The following is an 11,894-nucleotide window of genomic DNA, read 5'->3' on the forward strand; positions in this document are numbered from 1 at the left end:
TTTGCTTACAGAACTGTGGTACAGGCCACAGCTGTGGTGGGTGAGAGAATTCACCAGAGATAGAGTGGGGAGAAGAAAAGACAGGTGTATTGAAATACACTGCTGAGGGGAGCAGTGGGTGGGTCAGGAGAAGTTTGCCATGCCATGTGGGTCAGCTCCCTGGCAGGAGATTGAACTCGTGTTGCAGTGGCTTCAGAGAGCTTCATAATACAATGCTTTAACTTGTTGCGCCACTAGAGAGAGCCCAGTAGATGATTTTTACCTTGTTCTCTACTTAAAAGGCATTGCCTCCAATGCTTTACATTTCGTTATGATGTTCTAGATGTTTGACAGATACCTTCTATTAGGTTAGGGTTTTGTTCAGTAGTGGTTTTCTTCGTTTGTAACATCCTTAATAGTTGGTACTCAGTCATTTAGAGCACAAAGCAACTTTATTATTAAATTCTGCCTCATCTTCTTGGAGGGTTTATTTATATTTAGAGATGCAGCTGGAAATTTCTCCATCTTTGACCCCTGCCACCTTCTCACTCCAAGCCTTGCTCAGCATCTTTCAGAAAATTCCAAGTAGCTTAAACCATCTTTGATTGGGATGCTGTTCAGGTTTCAGAGATTAGCCCATTCTCAGAAAGATCTTAAGAGCCTCAAAACTTGCCACAGATAATTTCCCAAACCAGAAGTCCAACTTGTGTGACCAACACATAGGGATAAACCTCTTTTAAGATTCTTTCCGTAAGTACGGTTTTACCTCAACATTCCATACTCTTCATGCTCTTATCTAACTCTTTAGTAAATGAATGAGCTAGTCCCATAAAAATATTAGCACATACATATTCCAGATTTTCAATGATTGGATAGCTAGAAGAGGATTTGTTTAAGTGCATTCTCAAATATGTGAGGGGATCTACTTCCAAGGAAGAAACCTCTTGATGGGTTATCAACTATTTTGTGTAAACAGAGTCAGCTAAAATAATCCCCTGTATCTTATAAAAATTAAATGACATTTCAGTATTCCTTCTCATTTTATGCTTTCTATGGGAAAACATGCCTTGTTGAACAGCTGATTTTTCCTTTATTTCTTCTTTCTGTACCAGTTATGGGAGGGGGGAGCACTTTATACCTTTATACCTTAATGTTTTTCTTTTTTTCCTTTTTCATAATAATTACAGGGAGGAAAGTAATTCTTTATGCTACTTTCAAGCCAAACTGCATCAGTAGCCTGGGAAGAAAATGGCTAGGTTCTGGGAGAGATGTTTTTTTTTTTTTCCTCAATCAAAATACACACAAGTTGTTGGAGGACAAAAAAGCAATGTTTGACTACTTCATACTGAGTGCTGCACAGCTTTCTGAAAACTGTCAAAATGTCTTCTATAGGCAGTATACCTTGAGTGATCACCTACCTCCCTGAGTGTAACCAATATAACTGTAAAGTTTAATACCTTTTTAAGTCATTTATAGTCCTTTAGGTTTCCTGTTGATTAAAAAGCACCCAGAGCCTGTGTGAGCCTCTTCTTTTTTTTAATACTAAAATGCTATCATCTATCTTATACTCTGGATATTCAGACGTACTTGAACATTCCCCACCCATTCAAAAAAAGCAAAGAAAAAGGCTAAATCCCCACTGAGGTAGTCAACTCAATTTTTTACTTATCTCAATTAAAAGCATATAGTTAATAACTTGTAGTAAACAATTTTATTAACTTAAAAACCAATTCTCAGTGGCTTATCCCCTTTGGTTATTTTCGGTGTAAGTTAGTTATTTTATGATTTCCTTTCTTTGGAGGTAGAAAAAGGTATTTGCCTTTCTACTTTGACATCTTTATTAGTATCAGAAATGAATCAGCTCTAGACTTATATTAAAGTAACTTCTTCACCCATTTTTTTCCTAACAAAAACAATTATTGCATATGAATTTCAATTTTCAGTTATGTAAAGAAATGTGACTCTACTACATTCTGTAGTAGCAGTTACAACATCAGAGATCCCCAAAAAATCAAATTATAAAACAAGCCCATGTTCAACCTCTTGATCTAGGTTTTCTTTCTCCAGAAAATCTCCGCGCATCTACCACTTACCTCATTTTTTATGCAGCTTTGAGAAAACTGCTTGATACACAGGTTTTGAGAACTGTATAGTTGAGGTCAGTTGTATCCCTTTTCCTCTGTTTTCTAGATCAATAGCTGCACAGTAAAGTAGTAATACTCCCTTTTAGAGCTCTAGTGCAGAGTTCAAAGGAATTTCCCTTTTCTTTGTTGATTTTAAGGAGGAACTCCAAACTTTATAATGTTGTGACGATTTTGAAACAAAAAAGCAGGATGTAAGTTTAGAATTCAGGCTTCTAAAGTAGAGCAAATACTTTTCAATGCTTCCTTTTGCTATCCATTCTGTCTTCTCCAGAACACTGGAGAAAAAACAGGGGAATAGAATATTTAAAGCCTTACATTGTACTGCTCATTAGAGAAACACTGACATTAGGAAAACAAAAAGAAAGTTCTCATTGAAAAGTTTCTGTGGTGAAGGGGAGCCTACGGCATCAATTATCTTTACAGCTGTGAAAACTCAATTTTAAGAAGAAAAATAAGGTTATCAGTGGGCCAGCGTCGTTCGCGACTTCCTCTCCTTTTAATTTTTTCAAGTGCTACCAGCTGACTCAGTGGACTGCTCAGCGGCTGCTGGCAACCCCCAGGTCCTACAGTCCAGCCACTGAGGCGCGCTGGCACCAAACACTCGAGGCCCCGCCTCTGCCGCCTTTAAGTGGCAGCGGCAGGAAACGCGATAGACGTGAGGCGGTAGAAGCCTCGCCCCCACTCGGGGCGGGGCTGCTTCCCGGCCACCTTCTCCGCGGCAGGAAAAGGGGTGGGGTCTTGCGTGATGTCATTCGGGAGCCCGTCCTGGTTGGAGGGAATTTCGAAGAGTCTAGGGAAGGAGGCGGGGTCTAGTTTCCCAGGAGACGGGTTGCCCGATGGTCGCCTGGTAACCGTTCGAGGCGGTCCTGGCTGCCGCGGTACTAGAGGCGGAGGCCGCGGCCATCCGTGGGCCGGAGCCCACGCCGGGCTCCTTGTATCTGTTCTGGGATGGCATCCGCGGCAGCAGTCGCCACGCCGTCGGGTTTAGAGGATGGGGTGTCTCGGTCCCGCGGTGATGGGGCGGGGGAGGTTGTTGTGGAGCAGGGGCCCGGCGCGGCCTACCACATGTTCCTGGTGATGGAGGACGTGGTGGAGAAGCTGAAGCTGCTCCGCTATGAGGAGGAACTCCTCAGGAAAAGCAACTTGAAGCCCCCATCCAGGTGGGTGCCCGCGTTCCTGAGCGCCTGGGTGTCGGCTGGGCCCTGGGAGCCTTTCTCTGGCCTGGGGGACACCGAGTGCCCGTAGCAAGTACTTACCTACATCTTCCCAGTTAGGAACGGGCACTTCGCCCAAACTTGGCGATGGAGCTCACTGAGTTTAGACTTGCATTTTTGTAGGGAGAGTAAACAAGTTCTGGACGGGCTGGAAGGGCTGGAAGACAGCTGTGTAGTCTTTAAGCACTCATAAACCGCCACAAGACACAAACTGTTTTTTTCTGATTATAGAAATAATAAAAGTACCGATTGTAGAAAAACCACATGAAAATGTATAGAAAGTACTGAAATCACCAATAATCTCATCCTCAGAGATGGATATATCTAGTTTTGTTTTATTTTCTGAAAGAGCCCGTTGTTTCAACTAGCAACATAGAAACTTGCTGAGTACTTAATAGTGCTCTCAGTAAACTTGTTGGCTCTTTGCTCTGGTTTAAAAAACTTCTTTCTACCTCTGCAATACCAGTACTCCAGAAACTGAGAAGTGGAAAAGAAAATCACTACTATGGATTTGTCTCTTTATGATAGAACCTGAAGTTCTGCCCTTGTTCCATGGGGAAAAGGCATCTATATTCTAAGGGTGATGCCATCAGTTGCTGAGGTTTTAGGACAGGTACCACTTTGCCCCCTAATCCATAGTTAGGGATAACCAGATCATTGTTTTATGCCACTTTCTTCACATTAATACTTAAATTTGTTGATTTGTGTAAGAGGCAATTTAGATTAAGTAATACAACCTCTTCTTTTATTCTTCATTTTGTACATTTTTTCATCAGTTGTAATCCCCATGGCCTATGAACTTCCCACCACCACTTCATCTGTGTGCCATTACCATAGTCCCACTCCAGTTTTGATCTAGTTACCCCCCCCATAGAATATTTTTGTTTTGTAGTTGTTCGTTGATGTCTTTTTATTTTATTACATATATATACATGTATATGTATATATATGTATATATGTATGTATATACATATATGTGTGTGTATATATATATATATATATATATATATTTGATCCCTTACACTCATGCTATGGGTGAAATCTAAGCTAGGCTTACATATTTTGCCATGATACTTTTTATCTCAGTTCTTGTTCTCTTCCAGTAATTCGAATTTTAAGATATGTAGGTTTTTTGTGGAAATTGTCCATATTTCTAAGTCAGTCCAAAGCTAGAGAAAAAGTAGTGTTGCTTGATGAATGGTAGAAATTGTAGGATTCAGAGTTATTACTTAACTGAGTTAAACCAAGTAATATAAACAGACAGCATTTTCTGTATTAATAAAAAAGTATTTTTCCCAAGTATATTTTTCAAGCTAAAGAAAATTGCCTTAAGTTTCTGTTGCTATAATCTCTATACTGTTTCCTCAGAAGTTCAACAGGAAGCTTTGAATCATGAATGTGCATGGAAATATTTAGTCCAATGATTTTCAGTTTGGTCACCAAACCTGCAGCATCAGCATCTCCTGAGAATTTATTAGAAATACAATTCCATAGGCTCTTTCCCTTACCTACTGTATCAGAAATTCTAGGGGGTAGAACTCTGCATTTTAACAAGACTTCCAGGTGATTATGAAGCATCTGCAAGTTTGAGAACCACTGCACTGTTCTACAGTATATATCAGTAACTGTTTATCTGCCCTGGGGTTATTAGCCTATAAGGAAAAGATGAGTTATTAACAGTAGGCTCTCTGAAAAGATTGTTAAGCATATATCTGAAATTCATGACCCATTTTCTCTCCAGTTTCCTATTATATTCCAGAATAGATACACACACTGTGTAGAAAAAGGTTTCTGAAGCTTGGTATATAGCATAGTGCTGATTTTTATAATAATCAGTAATAATGGGTATACATTATAAATATAATAGCATAGCTACACATGGAAGTGCAAAATCAAATCTTTGATCAAACTGAACTTGTTGCTAGCAAGTTTTATATCTTACCTTGTTTAGGTATACATCATGATGCTTCGTGGACTGTTTTTAGAAGGGCAGGGGATTTTGCAAATATCAGCAAATATTTGTTAGACTGGGGTTGTAATAGTCAGTGGTTCTTAATCCTGGCTGCACCTTAGAACCATGTGGGATGGTCTTTTAAACTGGATTTATACTGAGGTTCTGATTTAATCTATGAGGGAAGAAGCAATGTTTGACCCTTCAGCAAAAGTTTCCAGATTTGATTCAAATAAACTCTCAAGGTGAAACAAATGTTTAACAAAATAGAGTAAAAACAGTAAGCACATATATTAGTTATATTGTTTGTAAAAACTATAAAAATACATAGTGAATAATTGTTAAGATTTTTAAACTGAAATTCCAGTTTGAGAAGGTATTCTCTTATTAGTTATTGACATATACATGATTTTGGCAAAAATAAGCCTTCTATTTTTTTTAACATGACCTGCATTGTATGCATTTTGCATATAACCCTGATTTAGTGTGTGTAACAGTAATTATCCTAATCCTGTTTATTAAAAGCTTTAATGTGAGTCCTGTGGATTTCCAGAAACATGAAAGGGTAAATTAGCAATATCTTTTTATTTTAAAGGAAAGGTAAGTCTTTGTATATTTTGGACTTGGCACCTTCATTTACTATAGACTTCATTGCAATATTTCATATCCTTCCCTTCTTCTTTTGAAACAGACATTATTTTGCATTGCCTACCAACCCTGGTGAACAGTTCTACATGTTTTGCACTCTTGCTGCTTGGTTGATTAACAAAGCAGGACGTCCCTTTGAACAGCCTCAAGAATATGATGACCCTAATGCAACAATATCTAACATATTATCTGAGCTTCGATCATTCGTAAGTGTAAAAAGCTCTCTTCTGCATATTTTCAAGTTACTATTTTAATATTGGTAACTAAACAGTGTAAATTTTAGATGAATCCTCTGTGAATAACTATACATATATACATAATTATATATGATTTTGTTTTCAGGTAAAACCTCAGAATGGTTGATGGTATAACATTAGTATACTTCTAAAAGTGCTCATACTCTCTGTAACCCCAACTAATAATCATTTTCTTAATTTTGATAGGTCTCAAAAGTAAATTTATGATTGCTTAGTTCTCTTCTGAAAAATGACAAAAACAAACAAAATACACACACACTAGGAGATTGAAACATTTTGTATTTGAAGGGGGACTTTGATTTAATAGAGCATGATAGCAGTTGATCTTTTCATTTCTGACTTTCCCTGGGCATAGGCAGTAAGCCTTTTTGGCACATATGTTATTAATTTTTGACATGTGAATCACTCTGTCCTTCACATGGTTGTTTAATGATATGATACCAAGCTAGTAGTTTTACTTACTTTCACCCTAACAAGATGAGTGATTTGTTCTGCTGTCACAAGGCTATTGCCTTTTAATTTGATACTTTGACATAAAATGTATTTTCCTTTAACGTTTTAGTTATCAATAGATTATAAAAGATTAAAGAGATGGAATTCTAAGAATCTATGTAATTATAGTTATTTTAAATCATATTTGAAGAAAAAGAGGAGTGATACTTTTGCTCAGCAATGCTTTGCCTAAAATATTTTGACATTTGGAATATAAATAATAATGCCCTATTTATTTTTGTATTTCAGGGGAGAACTGCAGATTTTCCTCCTTTAAAATTAAAGTCAGGTTATGGAGAGCATGTATGCTATGTTCTTAACTGTTTAGCTGAAGAAGCGTTAAAATACATTGGTTTCACCTGGAAAAGGTAAACATTTTCCTTTTCTAGTGATAGAACTTTTATGTACATGAATTTTCCCTCTAAGGTTTCAGAGCTATTTAATTGAACTCATGAGTATTTTCTCGACTATTCTAAACTAAAAATGCCACAGGTGATTAGGAAAGGCAGAGAATACAATATTGGAATAATTATTTGGTATCTTCAAAAACTTGTTCTACTATTATGAGGCCCCTTACCAGCTCAAATATGTAATTGTTAATAGTTTAAAAGTAATTGTATGTTCTTATCAATTCTGAAATTTTATTTATTTATGCATACAAGAAGTAGGATATACCAGAGGTATGGTGAGGAGGGGAGGTGGGGTGAGAGGATTCACCAGAGTGAGGAACAGAACATGCAATACACTACTGAGGGGAGCAATGGGCAAGACAGGAGAGATCTGCCATGTCCTGTGGGTCAGTATCCTGCCTGGGGATCAAACTCATGTCAGACTGGCTAGTGATAGCTTGATAGCACTGAGGCTTTTTTCCGAGTGCCACCAGGGAGGACCAACTCAAGATTTTTTTTTAAGTCTCTTTGCATTTGTTTATTTACTTATGTAAGAATATACATGGAGACAAATAATAGAGAAAAAAATGGAAATTAATATACTTAAAGATTTATTTTTATTTCTGCATATAAGAACTGGGTTGGAAGCCAGAGGTGTGGGGGTGAGAGGATTCACCAGAGAGAGAGTAGGGAGCAGGACAGGTAGATATACTTAAACATACTACTAAGGGAAATAGCAGGGGGACAGGAGAAGTCAGCTGTACCATATGTGGGTCAGTCCCTGACTTGGAATCAAACGCAGGTTGCAGGGTGATAGCATGATAGTGCTGAATCTTAACCCCTTAGGCCACCCGGGAGGCCCCTATTGTTTTAAGTGGGATTTCCCCCCCTTTTTGTTGTTGTTGTTTTTGTGACTGGTCAAGAATAATACAGCAGCGTCTACCTGACAATCTGTTAGACATTGCTTATTGTTTTTCTCTGACCTGACAGTGCTTTATTTATATTCCTATTACACTGTTTATTTCATGGTATTAAAGTAATTTGTTTACAGGCCTGCCTTTCTTGGTAGAAATTATGAAATCTTCAAATGTTCTGTATAACAGAAAGCACAGTCCTTTATGTATCAAATTTTGATAATGTGGAAGAGAGAATAAAATATTCAGAAACTGTTAATTTGTATTGGTTATAATTGAAAAGTATATAAATTTGGTCTTTTGGTGATTGGGATTGTTGGAGTTAAAGATAGTGGAAGGCATTATTCAGCTAAGAAATGATCAAATACTGATTATGGATTAGAGTCAATCTCTGTAGGCATATGTATTGTTTTGCCTGTTACTATTTTTTAATGTATATTTAATTACATTCTCTCAGGTAAATAATCCTCTATTAACAAGTACTTTTAAAAGCAAATACTTCTAAAAGCTTTGGCCTATACCCCAGGTTGAACCATATGAAATTACTGATATGCAAAGTGTAGGCAAGAGGTGTGGAGATGAGAAGATTCACCAGAAACAGACTACAGGCAAATTTACTGAAATATTCTGCTAAGAGGAGCAGTTTGTGCAGCATCATGTGGTCACCTCCATGCCGGAGATTGAACTCAGGTCACAGAGATGATAACACTGAGACTTAACCCCAAGGCCACCAGGATGGCCCTATGTCATTAATCTGGAGAAGTGATAATTCACTAATTGTCTTAGGATCACAGATTAGATTTTGAAAATTGGGCTAAACCCGGAATCTTTCTTGCTGCCTCTATCAATATAAATTTTAAATTAATCAAAGATGTTAATGTGAAAAATGAAGATATACAAGTACTAAAAGATCAAAGGGATGTGAGATATGAGCAGAAAGTCTTGTATTTGTCATGTTAAAGCTGGAGTGCACAGGAGAAAATGTTGTGAAGACTAGTAAGAATTGTAATCATATTGAAGGCCAAGATTATAAGTAATAAGCCTGGAAAAATATTTTTAACAAGGTTAGGCAAAGTAGATACTCTTAACATGAAATAAAAAGGAAAAAAGAAAGGCATAAATAGGTATTTTACTGAAAAAGAAGAGTCACCAATTAAAACATAAAAAGGTATTCAACCACTCTCATGTAAAAAAATGCAGTTCAAACAAATGGAACTTTTTCACCTAGGTAGTTGGTAAAGATTAAGCTTTGTTTACCCTGTTGGTGAACATATTAGTCACTCATGTTGGAATGTAAATTAATATACAGTTGGAAGCTTGTTTTGGCAATGTCTAGCAAACAAAAAATAATGTACCTAGTGACCCAGACATTCTATGTATACATTTTTTCTAAATGATATACATACTGACATCTGTGTGGAATATCTTTGCAATATTGTCTAGTTAAGGAATAGAAAGGACCTGAATGTTCAGTCATTTTGTCAGTTAAATTGTGGAACTTCTGTTCATTGGAATATAGTGTAGGTGTGCATTTAAAAAAAGAGAGAAAGATGTGTGTGCACTTAGAGGTTGTATATTAGTACGTGAAGAAAGTACATTGAATGATAATAATCATGGTATCATCCCATTTGTAAAAATTTGTTACATTTGAAGAGTAACACTTTTGCTTCTTTACATAGAAAATTTCAGGAAGAATACATGAAGCATTTAACAGTGATTTTGGAAGGGGGGTGCCAAAACAGAACAATATCTGTCTTAAAAGGGATAGTTTAACATTCACCTTTTTGTCCTGCTACATTTTGTAAGGCTTTCAATTCACAGTAAACCTTATAATTTTAGGCCAACATACCCAGTGGAAGAATTAGAAGAAGAAACTGTTCCAGAAGATGATGCAGAATTAACATTAAGTAAAGTAGATGAAGAATTTGTGGTATGTATTTTGTTGAACTTTTTATTCATTTCACTTTTTTATTCCCTTCCCTTCTCCTAATTCTCTCAGGCTGCATTTTCTGAAATATGTTTCATTTCATTGTTTCTAGAAAAGAAAAGCTTTTAAATGAGTGCCAAATATCAATCATTTAGGCATATGGCTAAGATTGTTGTTGTCTTATGATTGAGGACTGAATTTAGCAGAGGCTGTTAAACTGTAGATTGCTAGTTATATGAGTAAACATTTTATTAACGCTAATCATGATTTTGAATAGGCTGTAAATAATAAAAAATAATTTAAAAATATATTCGCTTGGGCCCTCCCTGGTGGCGTAGCAGGTTAAAGCACAGCACTAAGAATCGAAAGCCACTTCCCCATGAATTCGATCCCTGCCTGCCCCAGAGGTGACCACATGGCGCGGCAGACCTCTCCTGACCCGCCCGCTGCTCCCCTCAGCAGTGTACTTAGTTGATCTGCCTGTTCTGCTCCCCACTCTGTCCCTGGTGAATCCTCTCACCCTCCTCATCTCTGGCCTGTACCCCAGTTCTGTACGAATAAATAAATAAAATCTAAAAAAAAAAAAAAATCCATCCGCTTAAGGCCATACTAAAGACTTTCCTTGAAGGATTGCCTCTGAGGCTACTAGTTCCCTTATATCATGTCGTGAATTGTTTCCTTTTCTCTGTTCTTCACTTTCATCATATTCTAAGGGTTTCCTTCTTATCTTTTCCATTCCTTTTGTTAAGAACTGGATCACTGCCCAAAAGTTGTTGGCTGCTAAGATATTACTTCATTGTTACCAGGCCCTGTGGGGTGACTCAAGGGAGGTAGAAATAATTTCTGACAGTGAATCTGCTATGGACACTAGACACCTTCAGTTTCTGGACTGTTTTGGCCATGCTAGAATAGGATATATTGATAAGTACGAGGAAGAAAAAGTATTGATCACAGCATATCTTTACCTGCTATATGGAATCATATCCTTAGTAATTGGTAGTAAGAATTAATAATGTGTATTTGTCAAAGAAATGGTAGAAAATGTTAGTGTTCCCAAATTATTGAGATTAGAATCCATTATTTTAAAACTACTTTTTCTATCTTCTGTTTATATTCCTTTTTAATGTTCTTTTTATAATATTTAGTAACTTTAATTCCTTTCTTAGTACATACTATTAAAGATTTTTTATTTTTGTTACAGTTTACTACAATTTAACAAGTGCTTATTGACCATCTGTGTAAATAGTACTGATTAAATCATTGTAAAAGCACTGTAAGCTTGACTTCTCTACTGTGGGCATTGAGTCATTGACAATTCAATCAATCATTCACCCTGGTTAAGTAAATTACCATTAGTACAAACACAGAATAGACTGAATTACTTTTCAAAGCCATCCATCTTTAGCTGCGCATTTATGCTTAAGATATAGATGTGAATAGATCAGTTTTGACTATACCTCATCTTCACTACTACCTCCCTAAAAATGTAATTACTTGAGTATATGGAATCTGCATTTACATTGTTTCATATTTTGTCAAGATCTTTCTAGTTCTATAAAAATTGCTGCCAGCTTGCAGTGCTGCGTCCTCACCCGTTGCACCACCAGAGAGGATCAAGTTCTATAAAAATTGATGCAGTTCTCATTATCTTATCTTAGTGGCTCCCTTCTCACCCATTTTTTTTAAGATTTATTTTTGCATGCAAGAACTGTGGTATAGATCAGAAATGCGAGGAGTGAGAGGATTCGCCAGAGACAAAGTGGGGAGCCGAACAGGTGTATCTATTGAGATATACTGCAGAGGAGAGCAGGGGGTGAGATAGGAGAGGTGTGCTGTGCCATGTGGCTTACCTCCCTATCTGGGGATTGAACTCATGCCATAGTGTTTGGTGCCACTAGGCACCACTAGGCACCACTTCCTGTGCCAAAAGGAAGGCCCAGCATTGCTTTCTTTTTTTTAAATAACTTTTTTTTTTTTTT

General features: G+C 37.0%; 1 protein-coding gene across 1 annotated transcript in view; it reads left to right on the forward strand.

Moving 5' to 3' along the window:
- Positions 1-2,936: 2,936 nt before the first annotated feature.
- Positions 2,937-11,894, forward strand: part of IFT57 (intraflagellar transport 57) — a 56,269-nt gene continuing 47,311 nt past the window's right edge. Inside the window, exons 1-4 of the mRNA XM_004675231.2 lie at positions 2,937-3,283; positions 5,980-6,142; positions 6,935-7,053; positions 9,828-9,918. Of these exons, the coding sequence (XP_004675288.1) occupies positions 3,072-3,283; positions 5,980-6,142; positions 6,935-7,053; positions 9,828-9,918 (585 nt within the window). The 5' untranslated portion in view covers positions 2,937-3,071. The remainder of the gene's footprint in view (positions 3,284-5,979; positions 6,143-6,934; positions 7,054-9,827; positions 9,919-11,894) is intronic.

The sequence above is a fragment of the Condylura cristata genome, unplaced genomic scaffold, assembly GCF_000260355.1.
Source record: "Condylura cristata isolate star-nosed mole 26May11 unplaced genomic scaffold, ConCri1.0 scaffold00003, whole genome shotgun sequence".
NCBI classification, from domain to species: Eukaryota; Metazoa; Chordata; class Mammalia; order Eulipotyphla; family Talpidae; genus Condylura; species Condylura cristata.